The sequence below is a fragment of the Pan troglodytes genome, chromosome 9, assembly GCF_028858775.2.
Source record: "Pan troglodytes isolate AG18354 chromosome 9, NHGRI_mPanTro3-v2.0_pri, whole genome shotgun sequence".
Lineage (NCBI taxonomy): Eukaryota > Metazoa > Chordata > Mammalia > Primates > Hominidae > Pan > Pan troglodytes.
Window position 1 is genome coordinate 58,877,902 of NC_072407.2, and position 27,795 is coordinate 58,905,696.

The 27,795-nt window shown below is 37.3% G+C and overlaps 2 protein-coding genes and 1 pseudogene across 2 annotated transcripts; 1 reads left to right on the forward strand and 2 right to left on the reverse strand.

Moving 5' to 3' along the window:
• Positions 1-2,743: 2,743 nt before the first annotated feature.
• LOC466573 (olfactory receptor 5M11-like) lies at positions 2,744-5,698 on the reverse strand. Its single transcript, XM_054661783.2, has 4 exons — positions 5,548-5,698; positions 4,789-4,845; positions 3,420-3,820; positions 2,744-3,166 (listed from the first exon to the last, which is right to left on the reverse strand). Exons 1-4 carry the CDS (start codon positions 5,696-5,698, stop codon positions 2,744-2,746), a joined length of 1,032 nt encoding a protein of 343 aa, XP_054517758.2.
• A 6,206-nt stretch (positions 5,699-11,904) lies between these two features.
• Positions 11,905-12,887, forward strand: LOC104004350 (olfactory receptor 5M5-like; annotated as a pseudogene).
• Positions 12,888-21,944: 9,057 nt separating this feature from the next.
• On the reverse strand, positions 21,945-22,895 carry OR5AP2 (olfactory receptor family 5 subfamily AP member 2). Its single transcript, XM_521974.8, has one exon. It carries the CDS (start codon positions 22,893-22,895, stop codon positions 21,945-21,947), a length of 951 nt encoding a protein of 316 aa, XP_521974.3.
• Positions 22,896-27,795: the final 4,900 nt, after the last annotated feature.

Sequence of the window (27,795 nt, forward strand, 5' to 3'; positions counted from 1 at the left end):
CTAGACACTACATCACTGATGTTGTATTATTATTTGTATGAGTAGTACTATAACCATAATAAATTCTACCCATTTACTATTATTTTGAAGCCAAATGCTCTTAATTATGTTTAATGTTTAACTGATACTATGTAAAATGCATCAAACTGTCTACAATCAGGTAGGCAATATAATCTTGAAAAAGAATGCATGAAATCCATAGTTCATTAAGCAGGATGCAGCACATTAAGAGAAAACAGTCTCCTTGGGACAGATTTCTTTTTTTAACTTTTATTTTAGGTTCAGGGGTCCATGTGCAGCTTTGTTATAAAGGTAAATTCCATGTCACAGGGTTTTGGTGTACAGGTTATTTCATCACCCAGTTGATAAGCACAGTGCCCGATAGGCAGAGTTTCAATCCTTACCCTCCTCCCACACTTCACCCTCAAGTAGGTCCTGGTGCCTGTTGTTCCCTTTTTTGTGTCCATGTGTATTCAATGTTTAGCTTCCACATGTAAGTGAGAACTTGCAGTATTTGGTTTCCTGTTCCTGCATTGGTTTGCTTTGGATATTGTCCTCCAGCTTCATCCGTGTTGCTACAAAAGACATAATCTCATTCTTTTTTTTTACGGCTGCATAGCATTCCATGATGTATATACACCACATTTTTTTGTATCCAATCTACTGTTGAAGGGCATTTAGGTTGATTCCATGTCTTTGCTATTGTGAATACTGTTGTGATGAACATACACATGCATGTGTCTTTATGGTGGAATGATTTATATTCCTTTGTGTATATACCCAGTAATGGGATTGCTGGGTCAAAAGGTAGTTCTGTTTTAAGTATGTGTCATTATCCCAAAATTCACACCATCCTACTGAAGAGCTATCTATCCCTGAATCACAAATGTGTCTAAATGCTGCTGCAGTGATTCATCTGCCTAAGCATGTGTTGCTGTGAAGGATAAAAAACGAACACATCAAATCGTTCTAGAGAAATGGAGGCCCACACGAAGCTTCATGAAAACCTTAAGACTACAAATACCCAAATTACGGTGTAGTCCCACATGTGACACTTCCCATGTTCCCCCAATGAGAAGATAAAAATCAATATATTAAGACACACTTGAAAGTATCTGCTTCAATGGCAATGAAAGAGTGGAGAAGTGAGGTCACATATTGATGTGAATGCCTCCTGGTAATGCAAACAATGATATTTATAAAGCCTACTAATGGAAATTTGGCATTGCTTCAAAAGCTTCAAGAAAGAAGATTTCATTGGCTCAAAATATAATTCTAAGACTGTATCTCAAAGTAGTATTCTGAGATATACTTCAATTGAAGGGGTGGCCTGCCCCTCTGCACCTGTGGGTATATCTCGTCAGGTGGGATGAGAGACTGAGAAAAGAAATAAGACACAGAGGCAAAGTATAGAGAAAGAACAGTGGGCCCAGGGGACCGGCGCTCAGCATATGGAAGACCTGCATCGGCACCGGTCTCTGAGTTCCCTCAGTTTTTATTGATTACTATTTTCACTATCTCAGCAAGAGGAATGTGGTAGGAGAACAGGGTGATAATAGGGAGAAGGTCAGCAAGAAAACATGTGAGCAAAGGAATCTGTGTCACAAATAAGTTCAAGGGGAGGTACTATGCCTGGATGTGCACGTAAGCCAGATTTTTGCTTCTCTCCACCCAAACATCTCAGTGGAGTAAAGAATAACAAAGCAGCATTGCTGCCAACATGTCTCGCCTCCTGCCACAGGGCGGTTTTTCCCCTATCTCAGAATAGAAGAAAGGTGCAATCGGGTTTTATACCGAGACATTCAGTTCCCAGGGGCAGGCAGGAGACAGAGGCCTTCCTCTTATCTCAGCTATAAGAGGCCATCCTCTTTTACTAATCCTCCCGAGCACAGACCCTTCACGGGTGTCAGGCTGGGGGACGGTCAGGTCTTTCCCATCCCACGAGGCCATATTTCAGACTATCACATGGGGAGAAACCTTGGCAATACCCGGCTTTCCAGGGCAGAGGTCCCTGTGACTTTCCACAGTGCATTGTGCCCCTGGTTTATGGAGACTGGAGAATGGCGATGACTTTTACCAGGCATACTGCCTGTATACATTCTGCTAACAAGGCACATCCTGCACAGCCCTAGATCCCTTAAACCTTGATTCCATACAACACATGTTTTTATAAGCTCAAGGTTGGGGCAAAGTTACAGATGAACAGCGTCTCAGGACAAAACAATTGTTCAGGGTACAAGTCAAAATGAAGTTTCTTATGCCTTCCTTTTCTACATAGACACAGTAACAGTCTGATCTCTCTTTTCCCTACCTCAGTGATCTTTATTGTTGCATTATCTGTATAAAAGAAAGGAGAAAACCTCATATACTATGTTTGAAAGGTGTCTAGAAAATAGTTTGGAAGTTATTAAGTACTATAAAAATGTAATGAACTGTAATTTCCATTGCATTCTGTCTTTTATCGTTTGCTACCAATATGAGTACTAAAGAAGGAATCACTGTTCTTTATTGACTTTTACACGCCATAAGTCTTCTATTTAAATTTCTATGATTTCTTCTTAAATTCACTGAGATGGCACTGTCAACTCTAGCTAATAATTTGGTATACACTTTCAATTCCCATATGCAAGTTACAAAAGACAAAAAACACTCAATGACAGAAAGTGATTTGTTAATTTATAATGCTCGTTAATTGGTAAGATAAAAATAATGTATTACATAACCTGTAACTAAAATATCTACCTTACTTAGCAAACAGTTTCTTTTGGATAACTTCCCTTATTGTTCTTTTAACATCTTTATTCCTCAGACGGTAGATCAATGGGTTTAACGTAGGACTCACAAAGATATAAAAAGCAGCTACAATTTTCCCCTGTTCTACAGATGCCTCAGAAGGGGGCCTCAGGCACATGCGAAACAGCATTCCTTGAAAGACAGTGACGGCAGTCACAAGGGACCCGCAGGTGGAGAAGGCATTGTACCTTCCCTCAGCAGTGCAGATACGCAGAATGTCTGTGAAGATGAAAGTGTAGGAAATAAAGATAATAGTGAGAGGGCAGATGAGGTTGGAACCAGCCACCATGAACATGGAAGTTTCTTTGACATAAGTATCCAAGCAGGCGAGGACTAAGAGGGGTGGTTCTGCATAATAAAAGTGGTTGATCTCCAATTTTACATCAGAGTCAGCCCTGGGAGATGCTTCATACTGAGAAAATAATCATGACCTTATATACCATAATAAGAATATGGAAACTTGGATCAACAGGTTCCTTTCTCCCATTGTATATACTTTCTGGGTGGTATTCTCTCCGTTAATATGTATTTCTCCCTTCCTCTCCAACCGTCCATTCAAAAATTTATAGTGGAATTAAATGTGCATATAATGCATTTTCTCCAAAAAAAAAAAAGTGGTTGATCTCATTGGGTTCACAGAAGAACAGACAAAGCATCAGGATGACCTGTACCAGACCATTTGCAGAGCCATAAATATAGGGAGCAGCAGTGAGACAGAGGCAGACACACCTGGACATTTTGCTTCCATATAACAAAGGCTTGCAGATGGCCATGTAGTGGTCATACACCATCACTGTGAGCATATGATAATCTGTGATCACCAGTGCAATGAAAAGGTGAAATTGGATAAAGCAACCAATAAAGGAAACGGTTTTTCTCTTGGAAAAAAAAAAGTTAACCAGCATCTGAGGAGTGGCATTGGTGGCATAATAGAGATCTACAAAGGAGAGATGACTGAGGAACAAGCACATTGGAGTGTGTAGTGTTGAATCACTTCTTATTAAGAAGCTCATGCTCACACACATGGACACAGGGAGGGAAACATCACACACCAGGACCTGTCAGGGGGTGGGGGGCTGGGGGAGGGATAGTATTAGCAGAAATACCTAATGTAGATGACAGGTTAATGGGCGCAGCAAACCACAATGGCACATGTATACCTATGTAATAAACCTGCGTGTTCTGCAGATGTATCCCAGAACTTAGAGTATAAATAAATAAATAAATAAAAATGAAAAGGTGCTCAACACACTAATCATCAGGAAAATGCATATGAAACAAAAGCATGATATCACATTTGTTATGATGGCTGTTACTTTATTTTAAAAAAATCCAAAAGACAACAAATATTGGTGACATATGAAGAAATTGGAACCCTTGTACAACATTGGTGGGAATATAAAATTGTGCAGCCACTATAAAAAACAGTATGATGAGTCCCCAAATAATTAAAAATCGAATTATCATATAAACCAGCAATTGCACTTCTGGGCATATATCCAAAAGAATTTAAATCAAGCTCTTGAAGAGACATAGGTACTCTTATGTTCATTGCACCATTATTTACAATAGTCCAGATATAGAAACAACCTAAATGTCCATTGAAAGATGAAGAAAATGTAGTATACACATGTAATGGAATATTATTCATCATTAAGAAAAAGAAGAAATCCTGTCATATGATGAACCTGGAGGACATTATGTTAAGTGAAATAAGCCAGGCACAGAAGGACAAATACTGCATGATTAAATTTATATGAGGAATCCAAAATAGTCAAACTCATAGAAACAGAGAATAGAAGGTGGTTGCAGCGGCTGGAGGAAAGGGAGAAATGGGGTGGTGCTGTTCAGCAGGTATAAAGTTATAGTTTTGCAAGAATAAATTCTAGAGATATGCTGTGTATCATTGTGCCCATAGGTAACAATAGGTATATTGTTAACAGTTAAAAATATTGTGCACTTAAAAAAAAAAAGAAGATCATGCTTACATTGTGATTACTGTGATAAGGTAGATGACTAAGAACACCACAAGAAGAAGGGGCTGAAGCTCAGCTCAATTTAAAGAAAAGGAAATTAAAATGCATTTAGGTTTGTCATTTATGCATTAACCCAGTGGTGTCACCTGATGTTTCTTCCTCTTCTCTCAAATTTGTAAATACATGTGTCATTAAGAAATAGCCTAGTAAGCATGAGATTGATGTTTTAACATCAAAAATAATGCAGAATTTCTTACATATGAAGGCAGTTATATTTAAAATGGTTATCTGTGGTTTTTTTCTGCAAGTCTTTTGATAGTTAAAGAGCCTTATCTTTTATCATTTTGCAAGTCTTTATTATATGTGTTCACTTAGACTTCTCTTGAACCCATGGTTGTAAACATTGCTTTTATTTGAAATTGTAATTCTTTGTTTAACAACACACCTTTGAGTGTGGCATGTAATGTATCAGCCCTTGAAACTCATCTATTTTTATCACAACTGAATGTGCTTAGGAAAGTGGAACTGCTCCATGGTACGTATCTGTATAGAACTAGGATCTCTTTGCCTACCTGTCTGACTCTGGAGCCCAGGCTGTTGCTTCCCAGTCTGGTGTTGAATCCTCCATAGTCTGGTGAATGTAGATGTATTTTCCCTTTTCCCCATTCCATTGCAATCTGCTTATTATATCAATCTGCTTACTATATCATTTGCTTATTATTATATCATTTGCTTACTATATCTGCATGGCCACTTACATGGGATAAACGTTGTTTACCCTTAAACGTATCATGTCCGTGTCTTTTCTCTCCCCTCGCACTTTCCCCACACAGAACATTTTTAGCGGCACGAACAGGATCCAAAAGCAAAAGCAAAACATGCCATTTTTCGGCCACAAGGACCATGCTGGAAGCTCGGGGACTTCCCATATCCCGGAATGGGAATGCCCCCAGTTTTCCTCTTTGGCGATTGAATGGTCCAGAGTAACTGGCCTTTGTGAGAATTGGGAATCTAAATTAGTGCATTTTAAACCATTGGCTGTGTGTGAACTTTCAAAGTTCTTTAATGAGTACAATTTATCATCTTAAGTGACGAAACATAATGTTTTCACCAAACACTAAAACATAATTTCTTCCAACATGTTTCATCAAGGTTTGAGAATAGCTTGGCTTTATGACTTAAGGGTTACAAAATGTAAAAAATAACATTACATTAGAGCTTTCACCCATTTCAATAAACCAGGTAGAACGGTGTTTTTCAGAATCACAAAGTAAAGAGTATATGCAGGATTTTATAACTGTAGCAGGAATTTTGTTCACCCTGAAAAGTGTTTCTGTTTGTTCTTCACATGCTAATGGAAACTGGTATGTAAATAATTTGAATATTTCTCTCTCTTTTCCAAAAAAGACTTATAGCGAACAAAACTTTAATTGTTGCAAAAGCTTGTGTCTCTATGTCAGGACCCAATTACATGTTACATGAACTTGTGATCTACGGCTTTCTTTTACAAAGCAGCTTTGGACTTAAAATGGTCAATGATTGAAATAACTCTTTTGGTTTGTCTTTCTCTTTAGGTAAATATCCATTCATTAAAATTTTAATCCCTTTTTCCGTTCTGTAACTTGCGAGGCCTCTATCAGTAAGGAAGGGAGGCCTAGAAATGCATCCGGTTGCTGCTCTCCGGTCTTTCTTGACCTCTAATCTGCCTGGTGAGAGTTTTGCTCTGCTGTCATCCACCATGATAAATGTACCTCAGAGTCATTTCACTCTCTTGGCTGAATATAGCCATAGCCTTCTTATCTTCCCTGATGACCCAGTTGCACCTTGGTTTTAAAGAATTACAGACCTCCCTTAGGTCTGCCCCTTATATCCATTCGGAAATGGCCAGGGAAGTCAGCTGTGTAGGACTCAGCTTCACTGGTGCAATGCGTCCAGGTCATCAAATCTTAGCTATTTGCATGTTCACCTACTAGGGACATGCTGGAAGTTTGGAAGTTTAAGTACTGTCTATGCCACGTGGAAACTGAAGAAACTGTGGAAATAGCTGTGATCATAGCTGCCCAAATAAGCTAATCCCAAAGTTGACTTTGCTTTAGCTACTGAACAAGTTGATTCAGGGCCAAAGCCTGGGCAAGGGAGATTGGGATAGCCTGTCTCAGAGAAAGCTTCTAAGTTTTTTTGTTGTTGTTGTTCCTCTCCATTCATTAGTGTGTCCAGGCTGAAGAACCAGGACTTGGGTTTGGATTTTCTCTCTGTCATAATCTACATTTTTTAACGTCAAAAATTAACGGTACTAGAGTGTGGGAGAGGAAGACTGTTTTAGCCCTAATGAAAGATATAATACTATTATATTATTTTATTTTTATTTATAATAGTATTATTATGAATCTGACCCAGTAGTAGTAGGACTTTGATTTCAAATGTTAATCTACTTGAGACCCAAAGATTAAACATTATATGAATTAACATATCTCTGCAATCATAAATTATACATATCTTTGTATAAGTAGCCCATGGCAGTAAGTGTACTTGAACTAATTTTGTTTAAACTAATTACCACTGTTCAGTTATTTACTCAATAACTCTTCACCAAATATTAACTGTACACCCAAAGTGTTGTGCAGATTTCCATAGGAATTATCAAGATGAAATTGATGTTAGCTTTATCCTCAGAGCATTTACAATTCATAGGAGTAATAGAATAGTTATAAAAGAAAGCATATATTGCAAGAGTGGCAGAAAAAACCAACAAAGGTTTTCGGAAAAGCAAAAGACTATTTTAGCTGAGGATGTAATGTGCAGAGTCACGGCAAAAGTCTTTTGATTACCAAGAATGGAACACCTTTCTATCTGCTCTAGAATTAATCCCAACATCAAAATCTGTACCAAGTGTTTTTGCATTTACTGAAAGACACTATGTACATCTCAATTAGGATTCTATCCATTATGATGTGACTTTTGTAAACGCCTCCAGAGGGAGCCCTAATGATATCCTGTGGGTTTCTTATCTAATGCTTCAGGAATGAGTCTACAGAGATTAGTCATTCAGTATAAATCCTCCCACCCTGGGGACTTTTGAGTAGGATAAGAAATTACTATTCCTTCACAGGTAAGTCTGACAGTTCTGAGAATCAAGAACTCATAAGAAATTTGTGTGATTTCCTATTTCCTCTTTTGAACATAAAATGAAATTAGTAGTGGCCATAAGAATTGTCATGGTAAAACAAAACCATAGGCAGACAGGCCTCAGACTCTCTGATGAAGAAAACAGGTAACTAGTGATATACGAGGAGGTCAGGCAGGCTCTGCAAATACCCCTGTCATTAGTTACAGATCCATTATTCATGACACAGCTGAGACTTAGAGTAGGCTTACAAGTTGAGTTTTAGTCAAATCTTGGAATTCAAAAACATACATTTTTCCACTAACTTGTTTACCTTCTCCAAAACTAGAGCCTTAGAATTTGACACAAGAAAATATACTCTTCTATGTCTTTAATTACTTAATACAATTATTACTAAGAGGAGAGTGTCAAGAGAATTGGATAAAAATGAGGGTAAGGTTAACGGTGAGAAGGAAAAAAAAAAGTGAACACATTTCCATCATCATTTCTAGGAGCTTTTCTTAGGTTTCTTCAATTCGGTTTTGCATTGGAATATGATGGCAATGCTGTGTCTGAGCTCACGCCTGTAATCCCAGCATTTGGTGAGACCAAGGTGGGTGGATCACCTGAGTTCAGGAGTTCGAGACCAGCCTGGCCAACATAGCGAAACCTTATCTCTACCAAAAGTAACAAAAAAAATTAGCTGGGCATGGTGGTGGGCACCTTTAATCCCAGCTATTCGGGAGGCTGAAGCAGGAGAATCACTTGAACCAGGGAGGCAGGGGTTGCAGTGACCCGAGATGGCGCCACTGCATTCCAGCCTGGGCAACAAGAGAGAAACTTTATCTCAAAAAAAATAAATACATAAAAGAAAAAGAAAAATAGGTTTGCATTATTTTGTTCCAAGAGAATACATTTTTCTGTCCTTTGCCAACACTGCTATGGATTTATGGAGCTTTCACCTGATGTGTCCCACTTGGCAGAATTTTTCAGAAAATACTCTGCATGACTTGAAGTTGTGTTTTTTCCTCCTGCATTGTACACAGAGCTTTAACTCTTCCCTGCCCTAAGCATAGTTTGGTTTCTTTCCAATAGTTCCATTATTTAAAATAGAATAATTTCATATATTTAATGATTATTCTCTTTATTCTTCCCATTTTCTTACTCATCTCTCTCCTGATGTGACAGAACACCACTGAATGAAAAGTGAAAGCTGTTGGAATTTTCAACAATATGAGATGTGTCCATCTGGTGTTGGCCCATGTTACTGTGGGTTATGGTATGTGATGTGTGACTGAAAATATCTTAGACGTCATTCACCACAAACCATCTGCAATGGCATTTTTAAAAGTGTGAACATGTTACTGGGAATTATAACATAGCCCTTTTTTCCCATTCCCCACATTAGCTCATAACTTGAAACATAACTATGTCAAGGTCTACTTTCACAACTGGTGATATATAGGAAACACTCTTTTCATATGTATCCCATAAATCAAACCCTGGGCTGTATGTAATCAACAATTGGATGGTGTAACCCTCTATAGTTTCATCCTTTGCCCTCTGTTTCTTGGGTGTGAGAAGACTTGAGATAGGATCATGAAGCCTCTCAGAAAGATTTTCTTTTCTTAAGCTTTCTAGCACCAACAGAATACTGTAAGGGATAACGTCAGATAATGGGATACTTTATTCCAAACCAATGAAGGAAAGTTTTATATGCATTGATGATGGCAAGTTCTATATTTGGGGGCTGGAAAAAAGACTTTGTGTGACAATATCTCAGAATCTACTGTAAGGGGAAAGTGTAAGCTATCGGGGTAAAACCACGTGAAAAAAAATCTTGTTTAATACAAACAGGCCATTTCAGTTTTCTTGTTCAGAGCTTTCAATGTTGTGTGTGCATTACAATAGAATGAAAGTTTGTTAAAAAGTATCATATCAATTAGGTACAGCAAACCACCATGGCACACATTTACCTATGTAATAAACCTGCACATCCTGCACATATATCCTGGAACTTAAAATAATATTTTTTATATATATATATATATATGTCATTATTAATTCTATATATTGTATATATTAGTTACATATATATGTGTGTGTGTGTGTGTCCCACCTGGGTTGGGCTAGAACCTAGGTATCAGTGTTTTTAAAAACTCCAACTTGATTCTCATGTGAAGCCAGGGCTGATAAACACTGAACTAAATGTTAGATTTGTGAATGTGTGATACATAAGCTAAATAAAGCAATATCGTTTTTCCTTAAAAAGTATGAACATTCTGTGTCCTCTCATCCTTGCAAAATTTTCTATAGCAATTAAAGACAACTCATTTTTGTAGCCTTGAGTCAACTCCCACCTAATTTTCAACAGTGCAAACTGAAAGTTTTAACTATTAATATGTTAAGTTTTAGCTCAGGCATCATTATCACTAGCTTTGTTACTAAAACAAGCCCCTAATGATCTCTCTACCACTAATTGCACTCCCTTCCATACATTCTTCACATGGTAGCTGGAATTTTTTTGTAGTAACTTGGTCTCTACTGATAACGTCTGAAAGGTAAGAGATCTGCATACCATGAAATGTCAGCTGATGTGAGTTGGCAAAGTGAGCTCATTAATTCATACATTAATGGTTACTGTGATCTACTATGATTCAATCATTAGTCCAGGTTCTGGGGATATGGCACAAATGATGTTCCTGTGCTCATATAGCTAACATTTTGGAGGGAACAGACAATGAATATTTAAGTAAATGATTTCATAAGTGATAAATGATATAAAGAAAAATAAATCATGATTCATGATTAAAAAGGTATTTGAAATAGAATGAAGTGATGAAATGAATCACTCAAAATCTGGGAAGGTATTGGGCAGAGGGAGCTGAAGTAGGAATATTCTTAGCATGATCAAGGAACAGCTAGAAAGGTCAAGGTAGCAGGAGAAGAAGGACAGAAGAGAAAGTGGAAAGAGAAGAATTTGGAGACACAGGTGGGAAGACGTCACGTAGGTCCTTGTGTGTCCTGGCGAGAAGTTCAGATTTTAGCCCATGTGTGATGAAAAATCTTGAACCTTTTAACCAAATTTGTAATAGGTTGTGATTTATGTTTATAAAATATAACTGGCTGGTGTTGGAAAACAGATAATTTCAAGAGTGGAAGAAGGAGCTATTGTAGTAGCTTAAGCAAGAGATAATTTTATCTAAGACCTGACTGGTAGCAAATAAAATGCTGAAAAGTGGGTTTAAAATTTATTATGTAATTTTTTGAAGATAGATCTCAGAAGACTTTCTGATGGGTCAGATATAAGGTGTTAAGTCAAAGGTGTAGGATAAATTGAAATATAAATATAAACTAAATTGGGATGTTGTGAGATACAATGAGATTTATGAAATGAAAGTGGATATTAGGTGAAGAAACAATCTAAATTATCCAACAATTGTTGCTTTGGACAAAAAACATTAGGATGGACAGAACACCAAGGGACCAGGAGATGTCCATTGTTACTGGGGAGTAAGAAATGAGGAAGAAACTGAACCTGAATGTATATACCATAGACTCAGGAAATATGTGTTCCTCCAATGCACAGAAGGTTTACCTTTGCTGGTAACAATGGAGCCAGTCTACAGGGAGACTGGCCGTGTTCCCAGATCAAGCATTTGTGTCATCATCAGCCTGTGGCGGTCACCCTTTTGAGGATAAAAGATCCTGATTCTACAGCCTATTTAGGGACACCAGTGAGCTACATCAAATCCTATATGTGTTAGCAGAGTTGAGGTGGAAGAAGCCAAAACAGCCAGCACAATTTGGTGCATAAACCTCAAAATCTCCTGTATTGTCTGCTTTAACCAGAGCCACAAACTACCTGAAAGCATCTATCGAGACTTTTCCATCTCTAAGGGAAATATTGCTTGCAATTCTCTTTGCAACTCTAGTTTTTTTTAGTGCTCATTGATTTTGCCTATTCTTAGATTGAATATAATTTATTTCTCTTTTTGTATCTGGCATATTCCTCTTTTCTTATTAGAGACTATGAAGATGAAGATAGATCCCAAATGCAATGGCACAGAGGTAACTGAATTTATTCTGCTGGGACTGACTAGCCAGCCAGAGCTGCAGCCCATGCTCTTTGTGGTATTCCTCCTGATTTACCTCATCACCCTGACTGGGAACTTTGGGATGATTTTCCTAATCAGATTCACTCCTCAGCTCCAAACCCGCATGTATTTTTTCCTTACTCATTTAGCATGTGTGGATATTTTTTACTCCACTAATGTCTCTCCGCAGAGCTTGTTAATTTCTTATCTGAGAAGAAGACCATTTCCTACGTTGGGTGTCTGGCCCAGTGTTTTGTCTTTGTGACTCCGCTCCTTACTGAGTATTACATGCTTGGTGCCATGGCCTATGACTGCTACATGGCAATCTGCAATCCCCTGCATTACAGCAGCAAAATGTCCAGAGCAGTTTGCATCTGCCTGGTGACTTTCCCCTACTTCTGGGGTTCTATGGTGGGCACGATGCAAGTAATACTGACCTCTCGTTTGTCCTTTTGTGGACCCAACACCATCAACCATTTCTACTGTGCTGACCCACCCCTCTTAATGTTGACATCTTCTGACACTTACATAAAACAAACTGCCTTGTTTGTGTCAGCAGGGATTAACCTCACAGTTTCCCTGCTCATCATTCTCATCTCCTACATTTTCATTTTCATCACCATTATGAGGATCCGTTCCAGTAAAGGGAAGCGCAAAGGCTTCTCCACCTGTGGCTCCCACCTCACAGCTGTCACTATGTTCTATGGGTCCCTATTTTGCATGTACCTGAGACCAACAAATGAGCTGTCTGTTGAGCAAGGGAAAATGGTGGTGGTGTTTTGTATTTTTGTGAGTCCCATGCTGAACCCGTTTATCTACAGCCTGAGAAACAAGGATGTGAAACAGGCCTTGAAAAGAGTGTTTATGAGAAACCTTGGTAAGATGAAGAAAACTTCAGTAACTACAGTTTCCCAATAAAAAATAAATGAGTCTCTAAAAAAATCAAAAAGTGACCTTCATTGGTTCTACCTAAATGCAATTCTCTGGAATAACAGTGATATATTTTTGGATATGCGTGGCTTAGGATCAAGTGCAAGTCTAATGGGAATAATGAATGTGAAAGTTGTTTGGAAGTGATGATTGATAGGAATCACCACAGCAGAAGTCAGCTGTTTATGATTAAGCAGGGTCATATGTTTAGTCTTACTCAAGAACTTATTTCTATTTGATTAGTCAGCAGATAAATTTTTCCTTTCACTACCTTGGTCACCAATATTGGGCATCTCTGAGCTACTCTTATCAGCAAAGTGAAATTATTTACAACATGTTTTCTGAATAAGAAAATGATTTACATTCATATGATATATTGCAGTTTCCTCTACTGAAAGATGATTATCTTCTCAAAAAAAATCTTGCAATTTCAGATTTTTCTTACTGTAGCTTTGGTCTATGTCTACTTAATTTGAAACTTAATTTGAGACGCAAAGAAGAAAACACATGAGGCTTTCAAATCTAGACTATATCAAAAAACCAAAGAAGCAAGAGCTGCATTTTCAAGGTTTTAGTCTAAAACTCAGGTCTTCTGTCATACTTTATGGCCTTTTTCGTGATTCTCTACTATATAAGGGAGACCTGGCTGCTAGTTTAATCCTAATATTTACAGTCACTATCATATTTATATTAAGAAGGTTCTGACGTCTGTATTTTATTTTTTAAAATGTTAGAATAAGTCAGTAATCAGTGTGTTTAGTAAAATAAAATGTAATGACCCACACTGCTAGTTGGGCAAATGCTGACCATTATGTCAAAGCAAATGTGAAATACACTGGCCATACTTATTTATTTTTACTTTTTTTTGTGTTCGGGGGCAACTGTGAAGGTTTGTTATATAGGTAAACTAGTGTCATGGAGGTTGTTGTATAGATTATTTCATCACCCAGGTATTAAGCTCAGTACTCAATAGTTATCTTTTCTATTAGAAGAACTCTATGAAATGTGACAGACGGTGTTGTAAACATGTTTTGTTAAAAGGAACCTATAAATTACATCATATGGGGACACATCTGGTCCATCAACTAATCGAGTGAGCTATTTTAACCTTATTTTTGAGGTCTAAACAGCATAAAGCATCATTGCCTAGACTTAAGAGTTTGTTAATGAAAAAAACAGTGGGAAGGCAAGGAATGTAATTTTACTGAATAAACGTATTGTGGACTCTAGCCACTATTGTAGAGCAAGATTTCTCCTGGTAATTCATGACCCCACCCCTCTCACCAACATACACATACATACACAAATACACACATACCACACACACACACACACATACACACACACACAGAGCTAACAAACACATGAGCCATTTCAGGCGAGAACAGTTCTTTCTAAAAACAGACACCTTGCCTGTAATGCAATAATTCTGAAAATGTGTCAAGATGAGTATATTGTGTAAAAAGTCTGTGAACAGGAAAAAATCAATCCATAATATGAGAAAATAAATGAAAGGGTTGGCATCAGAGAGACTGTTCTAATTCCAGGTCTATGTCAGTTTGATTAACTTTTCGTCCTTTCATGGAAAAAAGATGAATATTCTATTACTATATGGTGAAATCACATTTGTTTTATGTAAAATTAAAGATACAAAATACTAAAATTTTTTTGTTTATCAAAGTTTTTACTTTCTAAGAACACAGGACAACTTGCTTTAAAAGGACTAAACATTATCTGACAGATTACCCAACCAGATATAATAGAACTTTCAATTCTAACACTGACTTTTTAAAATTGAGGTTATCAAAAATGATTTTGTCTTCCATAGTCCTGTGCCTTCTATTGGAATTATGTCCTCAATTTAAAAACTCTTATTGATGGGCTACTATGAAGGCATGGAGATGTATATAAGTACGTTTCATTTCTCACAGGGCTCCCAGACTATGTTAGGAAACGTTACATTGTATTATTATTACTATTATTAGCTTTTGTTTCTGAGACTAAGAGCTGATTAGAGTTGTAATATCTACAGAATCACAGGAATCTACATGTGTAGCTGGCTACTTTGGGAATGACAATGAAAATAATGTTTGTGCTGTGTCTTGAAACATGAAGGTCTTTCAGGAAGAAGAATGGTGAGATGGACAAAAGCATTGATTGAGCAATACATTGTGTATTTTTAATATGCGATGTCTGAAAGCAGAATAAAGATGGATAAAATTATAATATTGAGGTTCAATTTCTCATCAAAAATAATATGCCGTAACTGAAAGCAAAATTATTGCTTAGGCATTTTTAAGTGGCCACTTTTCCATTTAGATGACAACGAGTCTTTGAATGAAATCATCTACTATGATCATACAAACTATATTTTATCCAATCCCCTCCATTTGGAAGCATTTATTGTTCACATGTCCATGATCACAATCTGCAAAGAAAACATAGTCCTACTTAGAAGATATCTCAGTTAAAACTACCAGTCAAATCGCTGAAAACTTTGAACTTACCCAAATAAAATTGCATCTAGCAGCAAAATAGACATGTATGGTTATTTGCCAAGGCATTAGAGAAAGAATGTGCATCTTGCCCCAGTTCTTGAAGGTTAAATCATTTCCACATGTAAAGATCAAACAACCTGACACTTTACATACAAGAATTATGCAGAATACCTCTTTCCCAACCCCAGAAACTTCTGCTTCATAATAACTCTTAGCATTCTTATTCGGTGTTTTATTCTTATACTTATCCTGGCGTTTATTCTCATTATTCTTGCTACATATTCTTTCTCTAGGTTAAGAACACTGGACTTCAGCCCCTCTCTCATTATTTAGTTCTGGTATTTCTCTCTGGTTCACTAGGGGAACAGCATAGTTTCTAAGCCCTGTTTCGGTGTCTGGACATTTTCTGGCTCAGCTTATTCCTCATAACTTCTTTAGCAGTTCAACCGTCATCCAATCAAAGAGCCATCACACATGGAAGAAGGTAGAATTGCTCCTTTTGCCACTCAGTCTTTTTCTGTCTCAGCAACTTTTATACTGGGTTATACAGCTATGAACATGGTGTTGAACTGTGATAGTTGGTTATTTTTGAGATTTAGGTTATGTAGAATAAGTGGGATTTACATTGAGTGGCCATATTCTCCAGAAAGCTTGGAACAGTTAGTCCAACTCCACTATCGGGAAAAAGCCTCATGGCAGAATGAAATAGAGTTAGGGTAAATGGAAGTAGATTTGGTCATTTGTAAGTTTCCTTAGCGCCCTGTCATCCTATGGCTTGATGATTCTAAGTAGAGATATAAGAGACTGTTTTAAACATTTACTTAAAGAAGCTTTGACTTCCTTGTTTCTCAAACTATAGATGAGAGGATTCAACATGGGGATGACTACTGTGTAAAAGACAGACACCACTTTGTCTTGATCCATTGAGTAGCTGGAACTGGGACGCAGATACATGAACAGGATTGTCCCAAAGAAGACAGTGACCACCGCCAAGTGGGAAGCACAGGTGGAAAAGGCCTTGTGCCTCCCTTCTGCAGAGTGGATCCTCAAGACGGCAGCAAAGATGTAGAGATAGGAAACAAGATTCAGTAGGAGACAGCTCAATTCATTAAAACTGGCTTGAGCCACCGTGCCCGGCCTGCGATAGTCTTTTAAACTGATTCTCCCATCTCTAAAACAGCTAAAATTCTATTCTATAACCTCTTTAAAATATTGCAGCCATTCTTTAAGTCTCTTATTTTTGCATAAATATATATGTACACACATATGATCAATCACATTATATATGTACTAAATGTATAAGGTGATGTAAAAGCTATCATATTTTCTCTGATATATATGATCCTCTGAGTGTATGAGTATGTTATGTTATATATGTTTTATACATATATATATACACACACACACATATATATGAGGGAAGCAATTTGTTTAGTTTTTGTAACTGTTTTCCCACCATGTGTACATAATTTAGATTCATATTTAGAAAAATATACATGGAGTGGCTTACATTCCATTTATTACAAAAGAGCATAGGATACATCATCCCTCATGGACATATGGATTTGCAACAAACTTAATCAAGATAGAATTATCCTTGTATTAAACATAAATTTGAACTAAGGAATATTAACTTGTTCGATGTCATAGAGCAAGTGCAACTGAAATTCAAGAAAAAGGCTGAAAATTGTTATCAGTTTATCAATTTATGCATTTAATGGCATAAAAGTATTCAATTTAAGGTTCTTCACAGAGAATTAAATATCTCTTTGGGTTTTGCTCTCTTTATATGCAAAATTAATTAAATTTTCATATTTTTACACCACACACATTTGTGTATATATACATGTATACATACATTCCTGTATGTATGTGTATATATATGTTGAATATTCTATGAAATTGTTTCTAGTGATTCTAAATCTCCCTCTTTTAAAACAATTTATGTTCACAGTTTAGTTGACAATATTAAATTTAGTATTTCAGACACATTTAATTTAAGATGTTTAATCTTAATTTCTTAAATGTTTTTTTAAGTCCTCTTGAAACTTTCTACATTGGAACAAGTTATGATAAATTACATGATCTTACCTTCTGTCCTTAAGTAATATTCACTGAAAGTAGTGGTTCTTATTAATTTACTTTTGTTTTGTAGGAATACAGGTTTTCTGTTTCCAACAGTCAGATTTATGGCTTTGAAAAACTGTGCAGGTGACATAAAGGAATCAACTATGGCAGAATTCAGCAGCGCATTTTATCCTTTAATTCAACAAAGGATAAAATGCACTGCTTTTGAATCCAAGACCCAAGATCACGTCTTATTAAGACTGTGATCATTCTCTGGAGATTTAGTCTCTGTTAAACACTAAAAAGTCTAAAGTCTGAAATATGCCAATCCATAATTAAAAAGTGAATTCATTTTTCACTGAGATAATTGAACTACATTTTCCCCAGTGCATCATTTATACCTCAGAGAGTATCTTAGGAATTTAGAGAAGAAAAAAAAGTATCTCATGATCCAGAGGCGCCATTGAGCACAGCATTGAATTAAACCTACAGGATTGATCAGATCCTGCCTCCAACCCTCAGAATTCCACTTAAAATACAATCCTTATTCTTTTCTACTAGAATATGGCTTTCATTTCATTAACGTTTTTATTCACTCAACAAATATTAATAAGTTTGTTTCATGAAGCAGACACTACCCTTGGTACTGGTAAAATAGCCAAGAAAATTAATCTTGCCCATTCCCTCTTGCATCTTACCATCTGGCATTGGTGGGACACAACTATTACAAAGTAATTTGGAAAAAATAAAGCACAAAACCTCTTTATGAGCTACTAGGCCTTATGTGATCTGCCTCCCTTTCTCAGAATTTTCCTGATTGCTGTTCTTTACCTCCTTTAGTTTTCTCTCTCTGGTCCACATATATTTGTCTCCTTGCAATTCTTTTAACAAACCAAAGAGGATCTTGCCTAGGAGCCCTTGTGTTTAATGCGTGTGTACACAGAAAGCTCTTCCACAAACACTCAAGTGGTATCATCCCTATCCAGGCATTGCTCAGATGTTTTTCAACAGAGAGCTCTTTTCTCACTCCGCCACTCCCTATTTTATTGCCCACTTCAAAACGCCATTTATGTTTATGTGAAATGCACACACACATTCACACATGCATAATACATTTGACAGAGACAATACAATCTCCCTCACTTAAATATAAGTTTATTGAGATAAGAAACTTTGTTTTCTTACCTGTTATATCTCCAGTATAAGTTACATGCAAGTTACTCAACAAATATTTAATGGATTATGAGTAAAGACACAAAAGTTGCCAATTTTCTTGCTCCAGCACAAACTAAAGAAGTATAATAGTAGGTTGGTACAAAAATATTATGGTTTTTACTATTTTTTTAAGTATTGCAAAAAACTGCAATTACTTTTGCACCAACCTAATAGAAAATACAATCTGTGACTTAATATTGAGATAATTTTAACTCCAAAGACATAAGTATGATTTGCAGGTATAGTCTCTTCTAGTAGTACAAAAGGTGGGATTATTTTACATATGTCTGAGTATCATAACTAAGAAGAGAAAATTAACTTCTTAATCCTTTAATGTATCCAAAGTCCCTACATGCCAGGTTGTTAATTAAATACATGAATCTGGAACTTGGGTGAGAGGTCAAGGCTAGAGATACAGGTTTTGGAATCATGGCACAGTTCTTAGGTCACCCAAGAATTAAGTGCAGGTGGAGAACCAAATGTCAAAACTATGACTTTTGCTCCAAGATGTAAAGGTCAGCATGAGATGGAGGAAAAACAATAAATGCTAACTGGGAATAAGTAGGAATGAAAGAAGGAAAAATGTAAGAGTGAGGTGATATAGAAACCTATATAGGGTTATATCAAGGCAGGTGGAGGAATTAATTGTGACAAATCCTGAGATATCAAGTAAAAGTGAAACAGAGAAGTGATCTTTGGATAAAGTAGTGTTGAGGTGTCATGTGTCCTCGACAAGATTAGGCTCAATGTACAGATGTTACAGAAATACGCCTGGAATATGTTATAGTGTAAATAAGATATGAGGAAGTCTGGCAATGAGTAGAGGTAGCTCTTTTGGAAAGATTAATTATAGAGGGGAGTAGGGATGAATTAATAAGTTGGTGACTGGATGGGACTTACTGTCAAGGACACTGTGAAGAAGGGTGACACTGCCAACATGGCACAGGCATACATATGTAACAAACCTGCACTTTGTGCACACATACCCTAGAACTTAAAGTATAATTTAAAAAAAGAAGGGTGACACTAGAAAATATTTGTATACAAATGAGGACATTATAATAAGAGTTTGAGATACTAATGCTTGGGGAGAGTAGAGATATAATTTCAGAAGTAAAGGCCGTGGAAAACTCAAACACATGAAAGAGCTGGTCTTAGGTAGAAGCAGAGATACATTATCCATAATGACATGAAGGGAGGAGGGTATTTATAAAGATGTAGAGGTGGTGAGGATGATCGTATCTTCTTTTTTTTTTTTCAGGATGAAGTATGAGGAAAGTTCAGTAACACAGAGTAAAGTGATGATTAATTCTCTCTAACTGTATTAAGCAGTTTAAATGGGGGACACATAGAAGAAACAATTAAATCTAAGTAAGTGGGTATTTAGACAGATGAGCAGAACGGAGGGAGGGTGGAACCATGGAGTTGAGCGTAACTAATAGTGTGTCATTATGTGATAGACCACGAAATCTCAGCTGGGTAATGAGTGAAATGCGGGCATAAGACAGTGGTGAATAATGATAAAGTACAACTATCCTTAGAGTGGTGATTTAAGACAAAAGTTAAGGGATAAATATGATAGCAGATAAACCAGAATAAAAGTAAAGATGAAGGAGAATGAAAGTTCTGATAGTTTTGGATGTGTTTCAGAGAAACCTTAGTTAACAATTGAAAGTGGAAGTTATTGGAATATGACATGAGAGGGCTCTTGCAGGTGGTTAGGAGGAAACAGTTCTTCTTTTGTGGTCTCTAATGAATATTTTATTTATTTATTTATTTATTTATTTATTTATTTGAGACGGAGTCTCGCTCTGTTACCCAGACTGGAGTGCAGTGGCGTGATCTCGGCTCACTGCAACCTCTGCCTCCCGGATTCAAGCTATTATCCTGCCTCAGCCCCCCGAGTAGCTGGGACTACAGGCACCTGCCACCATGCGCAGGTAATTTTTGTACTTTTAGTAGAGACGGGGTTTCACCATATTGGCCAGGCTGGTCTCGAACTCCTGACCTTGTGATCCGCCCACCTCAGCCTCCCAAAGTGCTGGGATTACAGGCATGAGCCACCACACCCAGCCTCTAATGAATTTTTTAAGAATGAGGTGGTCTCAGTTGGAACACTGAAAACACTGGTGTCTCCCTCCTGGTCTACAGTGGATGGCGGAATAGAAAGAAATTAGAACTAGACATTTACCTAACTCCAAATCATTACACAGACTTCCTTCAACATGTCATCTCATCACAGAAGGCTGTTGTCTCATTGCTCCAACATTGAGAGTTTCCTCCTCACTATGATAAGCAATACAGATACAATTTTCTTTGATAAGTATTTATTGAAAATTCCATGAACCTTTAGGAAGAGCAGAGATAAAACGTTGAAGTACATTGATTACTACCAACAAAATATTCAGTTTAGTTCAAAAGTCAGTAAAATATTCCCCCATTATTCTTGTGGTTCCCACAATATCATAATACCTGATAAGACTTATTCATCTATCTGATTTGGTACCTCTTGACATACTTGTAGGTAGAGTAGTGTTATTATTTATTATGAATGCTGTGGCACACTACCCAGATTTGCCTCTCAGGTTGAAGTATTCATTTCCCCAGCTTCCAGGCACATAGGCCACTGACAGCTGATAGCTGACCTACACTCCAGGAATTTCCCCTGCTGAAGGGAATTGCCTTGTCCAAGATAATATTACCCCCTCTCAGTGGGTGACCATGTCCAAAAATTGGCTATTGTGGAGGTACAAATACTTGTTCCTTTTTTCTTAATTTGGGACATCTCTGAAGGACATCTCTGCAGAACGCCATGTAACAGTGGCTCAGTCTTCGTCACAATTCAACTCCTTCTGTCCAATCCTGCTCCCCTCACTATATATTGTTTGTGAGAACACTCTGATAAACTTTCTGCCTAAAAATATCTGTCTGTCTCAGTTTGTTTGCCCAGAACCCAAAGACACCAATGTTTGTATAATAAAACTCAGACTGAGATAAGCTTAATATTTAAATTAAAACTTAAGTCCAGATTAGCCAATTCCAAGTGTTTTGATACTTTTTCCAGTCCCAACCTTCATCTAGTGTATTGGTGCATCAAAGGGACCCGTGTGTGTGTGTATATATATATGAGATACTAGGATATTAAAAAGTATACTTCATTTTAAATTATCTACTTTAACACAGAGAAACAGATTAAACAATCAGAGAATACAGTTAACATGAAAATGCATTTTCTTCTACGTAACAAATGATGGGTAACATGGCTCTACAAGATGTGTTTCCATAAGATCTTCTTTAGGGCCTTTTTTACATCCTTATTTTTTAAACTATAGATGAGGGGATTTAGCATAGGGATTATTACTGTATAAAAGACAGAGACAACCTTGTCTTGCTCCATTGAGTAGCTAGATGTAGGGCGCAAGTACATGAAGAGGATTGTTCCAAAGAATATGGTGACAGCCATGAGGTGAGAGGCACAGGTGGAGAAGGCTTTGTGCCTGCCCTCTAACGAAGGCAACTTCAAGACGGCAATGAAGATACACAGGTAGGAAATGAGGACAATCATAATACAGCTGATGACAATAAAACTTGAGAATGCCATGATCACAATGCCATTGAAGTGGGTATCAGAGCAAGAGAGTTTGAGCAGTGGCGGGGTGTCACAGTAGAAATGGTTGATCCTATTAGAACCACAAAAGGACAATCTAAAAGTCATCCCTGTATGTATGGCTGCATTTCCACAACCTGCTAAGAAGGAGGTAGCTATTAGCAAAAAGCAAATTCTCCCAGACATGAGAACTGGGTAGAGCAGGGGGTTCCAAATGGCTGCATAGCGGTCGTATGCCATCATGGCCAACAGGAAGCACTCAGTCCCCAGGAAGGAGCCAAAGAAGTAGAACTGGGCAGCACATCCATGAAAAGAAATGGCCTTATTCTCAGCCATGAGGTTCACCAGCATCTTGGGAGTGACGGAAGAAGAGTAAGAGGCATCTACAAAAGAGAGGCTACTGAGAAAGAAATACATGGGGGTGTGGAGACAGAGATCAATCTTAATCAATACAATCATCCCCAAATTGCCCACCATGGTTGCCATATAGATTAACAGAAACAATGCAAAGAGGACTCCTTGTAGATCTGGATTGTCGGAAAGTCCTAAGAGGAGAAATTCTGTTACTTCTGTTTGATTTCTGCCTCGAACCTCTTTCATAAGTCTCATAATTTGAGCTGCAATAAGAAAGAAGATGCACAGTGGAATTTAGTCAGATGAATACATGATGGAGCTATAATATATTTTTAGTGAAACAACTTCTAACAGAAGAGCAAAAAGTGAAAAGCATAATAAAAGGTATGTTGGATTTGATGCCAAATCAAAAGACTTGTAGTACTAGATGTGCTGTCTACTAATGACTGAAGCAAGTGATTTAGTATGTATTAACTATGGTCATTCCTACAGTTAACTCTTTATTGAATAATTAAAATAACTTATTCTTAAGATGTGACTGTCATAATTACTTGTGATAAATAAATTAATTTATATATACTGACATATCCTCCAGACACAACTTCTAGAGAAGGATGATAGAATGAATTCAGGCCACTTCCAATTCCTCCTCAGTACTAATAGAATGAATAAAAATATTGAAAGTTAATAAAATTAATCTATAGTGCCAGACAAGAAAAATAGTTGGGCCGGGCTTGGTGGCTTACAACTGTAATCCCAGTACTTTGAGAGGCCAAGGCAAGGCAGATCACTTGAGCTCAAGAGTTAAAGACCAGCCTGGGCAATGTGGCAAAATCTCCTCTCTGCAATATTAAAAAAAAAAAAAAAAAAAAAAAAAAAAGCTATGTGTGGTGGCTCATCCCTGTGGTCTCAGCTACTCAGGAGGCTGAGGTGGGAGGATTGCTTGACCCCAGGAGTTTGAGGCTGCACTGAGCTGGGTTTGCACCACTGCACCACTCCAGCCTGTGCAGTAGAGTGAGATGGTGTCAAAAAAAAAAAAAAGAGAAAGAAAGAAGGAAACAAAGAAAGAAAGAAAGAAGGAAGGAAGGAAGGAGAGAGAGAAGGAAGGAAGGAAGGAAGGGAAAAAGAAAGAAAGAAAGGAAAGAAAGAAAGAGAAAAGAAAGAAAGAAAGAAAAACAGCAGAATCTCTTGGGGTAGAGGAAGAACTTAAAAATGTCTGGCCAAAGAAGAAAATAGAGAATATTCCCACACAGCCAGTACAGTTCGAACCCCACTCTGATTTTCCATAATAAACATCTACAGAGAACAGAATAGGGTCAGTTAAATAGTAATTTTCCATAATTCATTCCAATATTTAGAGAATCAGATTGTAAGAATGAGTAGGCATCCCTGATAAAAATGGCAGAAGTAGACAAGCCAGTGAAAATCTCTAATATCACATTCACAAGTTCTCAAGAGAACCAGAAAACATCAGAAGTAGCACATGCAATTTTTCAGCCACCATACTGAATCAAGGGAATAATTTAATACCAAGTAATCAAAATGGAAATAAGAGTCACCCTTTCCTAGGTGTAATGAAGACAAACATAGGATAAGAAAAGTAAAAGAAATAAAAAAGAAAATTCAGAATAGACGCCCAGACTAGATCTTCCAAATCAAAATGTAAACACCACCAGCGGAATTCTTCTCCAATTTAATGCAAATCCTCCACCCCTTCCATGATCTCAGATTATTAAACAAAAGTTTAAACTTACTAGGCTAACTGTCAAAATATAGCTCAGAAGGTAAGACAGAGTTATATCCTTTTCTACTCACAGAAAAAAGTTATTTGATACTGTTTAAATTAAAACATGGGGTCGGCCGGGCACGATGGCTCACGGCTGTAATCCCAGCACTTTGGGAGGCCGAGGCGGGCGGATCACCAGGTCAGGAAATCGAGACCATCCTGGCTAACACCGTGAAACCCTGTCTCTACTAAAAATATAAAAAATTAGCCGGGCGTGGTGGCAGGCGCCTGTAGTCCCAGCTACTCAGGAGGCTGAGGCAGGAGAATGGCGTGAATCCAGGAGGCGGAGCTTGCAGTGAGCCGAGATTGCGCCACTGCACTCCAGCGTGGGTGACAGAGCAAGACTCTGTCTCAAAAAAAAAAGAAAAAAAAACACACACACACGGGGTCAAAGTGACCCAGTACCCTTGCCAGCATTGAAGATAAAGAAGTTTCTGAAAACAGTGAGGGAAAGAGTGGGCAGCAACTGGTCCTATTATCACGGACAGTGCCATACACAGAAGCAGCTATTTATGCTGGGCTCCACCTAATTGTCATTGAGATAGGGGCTCAATACCCTAATCAATAATTAAAGCTGACATTTTGAAAGAATTCCATAACAATTTTGAAAAGTGTCATTGCACCCATTATCTTATATAAGCCTTACCACAAATCAGTGAAAGAAATTATCAGGTAATATCCCAAGAGTATAAGTAATATAGTCTTTCGTCAGATGAGGCCAGCAAAGTGTGGGGGTTTCTCAGCCAATCAATGGTGAATCCTGAGCTAGAATGTAGGCCTCTTGATGCTAAATTATGTGACAATGCCTCTGTCTGTATTTCACTGGCATAGGCGCACAGCCTATGTCCTCTTTCTTGAAGCAAACTTGCTGTCTGAACTTCAAAGAACAGCATCTTTAGAAGAAATGGAAAAAAAAAAAGGAATAGATCTTTCTTCTCTCCTTCTCAAACAGAAAGTTTCTCTGAGTATTAACAGAAATATTGCACAGAATAAAATGTCTTATATGTGCTAAACATACAACGTAAGTAATGATGAGTAAAACGTTAAGTATTGACATGTGCAAAAATCTGTTGAGGATTTCTTATGCTCTACAAACACTTTATTAACTGTTTTGCCTGCATTATTTTATTTAAATTCTACATAATAGGCATTTATCATCTCCTTTTTGCAGATAGGAAATGTAAGGTATAAAAGACTAACTTGCCCGAAGCCTCTCCAGGCTCTCAAAGTTAGCCTAATAATGTCTAAATGTATGTCCAGCCAATGTAACTTTCATTCTCTTAACATTTGAGGTCGTTTAGAAAAGCTCTGTCAATAACAGATGTGAGCACTGATAGACAAAGAGCTTGATTTCGTGATTCTCAAAGATTTATTAATACTTTAAAATACATTTAGTTAAATAAACATGTCATATATCCTAAAGAGAAAATATAATTAGAGTTGATGAAAATTGTCTTTCTTAGGACTCACATATATTACTCAGCAAGATAGCAAAATATTATTTGTTTTCCATCTGATGGTATAAATAACATTCTTCTGTCTCCCCTTCTATTCTGATAAATATTCTTCCTGCTTCTATGCAGTATTTCCCCAGGCTCTGCTGAGATTTTTCAGTCAATTCTTTAGCCCAGAGATTCCTTAGTCAGAGATCTGGGCTCTCAATTTCTAAGAGTTTCTAAAAATAATACTAAAGTTTCATGATATATTTATTTTATTTAAAAAAGCTTTAAAATAATATTATTTATTGCTGCTTATATTTTTCCTAATGGCTATACATTTTGCAATAAAATAACACACACAACATTTATTTAACATTCCTTTTTAGCCACTCAATGCTCTTGGAAGTTTGTGTTGATAAGTGATTGAGGAAATTAACAGGATTGTGAATTTTTCTTAAGGAGAGTAAGTTAAATAGATGGAAACATTTATATATCTCATCTTACCTTTAGTAACTATTTGATTTCTATTTGATCCCTTTGCATGCTCCCGTCCAATGCTTAAATTCACCAGAAAGAAAGCAGAAACAATAAAAGAAATCTTTCTTCTTAGAGGAAGTATTCACACTAATTCACCCAGGGTAAGCAGGAGGTATAACTGGAACAGATGCTATAGTACACCCGTTAAAGAAGTGGGACAACTAAAACTGTTTACCCCTTCCTTGTGATGTTACCTGCATTCAGCAGAGATTGAGTCTTTTGTTCTTTAACTTTTCCTTAAAGATGATATCACGATTTTTTATATCAGAGTAAAATACACTTCAGTATACAGAGTTTATCACTGCAGTGCAGTTGTCATATCAATTGCAGTTAATTTCAGTTGTGGAGTCTCTAGAATTGACTCTCGAGTAAGCATCCTAACTTAAGTAAAATATATTTCTTGTTAGTTGGTCTCCAGGGACTGTGTCTCTCATGTCACCTCATTGTAATCTGCTTATTTTTCCCCTCTGAAATTAAGAAAATCACAGCCCTTTTTCATGTTTCTCTACTTTACCCTTGGGACACCTGGGCCCAGCGGAGAATGAATTTGAGTCCCATATTCCTAACCACCATGAACCATCCTTCTGTTTCCCCTGGTAGCTGGAGGTTTGTCCTTGGGAGAATCAAAAGAATCCACAAAATAGCAGACTAGATCTACCTGCGGCCCCATCTTCTGTAAGTGTACATGTTAGCAGTTGGGCTACCTGGATAGTGGTGAGGGAGGTAGAGAAAACAGGAAGCTCTTGGCTTGGAATCCTGACTCCATGTCTTCTGATTGTGTGACTTTGGGCATTTCACTAAATCTTTCTGTGTCTTAGCTTTTTCCTCTCTAATATCTACCTTATAGGGTGACTCCAGAGAGAAAATAATTAAACAAATGTGAATTGCTGCATCCAATACATACAATAATTAATAAATGAGTTTCCCTCACCCTTACATTCTTCCCCACTCTCCAGAGTAAGAAATAGTTATCAGTGGCCAGGCTCAGTGGCTTATGTCTGTAATCCCAACACTTTGGGATGCCAAGGCTGGTGGATCACCTGAGGTAAGGAGTTCAAGACCAGCCTGGCCAATATGGAAAAACCCTGCCTCTACTAAAAATACAAAATTAGCTTGGCATAGTGGTGTGCATTCATAATCCCAGCTACTTGGGAGGCCAAGGCAGGAAAATCACTTGAACTCGGGAGGCAGAGGTTGCAGTGAGCCGAGATGGTGCCACTGCACTGCAGCCTGAGCAACAGAGAGAGACTGCATCTCAAAAATAAAAAAAAAAAGAAATAAATAGTTATCAGCCTATCTAGCCTAGATTGAGACATATGGGATGCCCTATTGTCCAAAAATATCTTCCATATAAAAGACATAGAATCTGAAACAAATTGATCAATATCTAATC

Excerpts from the sequence above, each read along its gene's own strand:
- LOC466573 (XM_054661783.2), bottom strand. The coding sequence starts at position 5,698 with ATGGGAAGTCCCCGAGCTTCCAGCATGGTCCTTGTGGCCGAAAAATGG. Across the intron at positions 4,846-5,547 it reads CGGACATGATACGTTTAAGG|CTGAGCTTCAGCCCCTTCTT; the intron begins GTAAACAACGTT and ends CTTTAAATTGAG. Across the intron at positions 3,167-3,419 it reads TGTTCTTCTGTGAACCCAAT|GAGATCAACCACTTTTATTA; the intron begins GAGATCAACCAC and ends GATGTAAAATTG.
- OR5AP2 (XM_521974.8), bottom strand. The coding sequence starts at position 22,895 with ATGAGACTTATGAAAGAGGTTCGAGGCAGAAATCAAACAGAAGTAACA.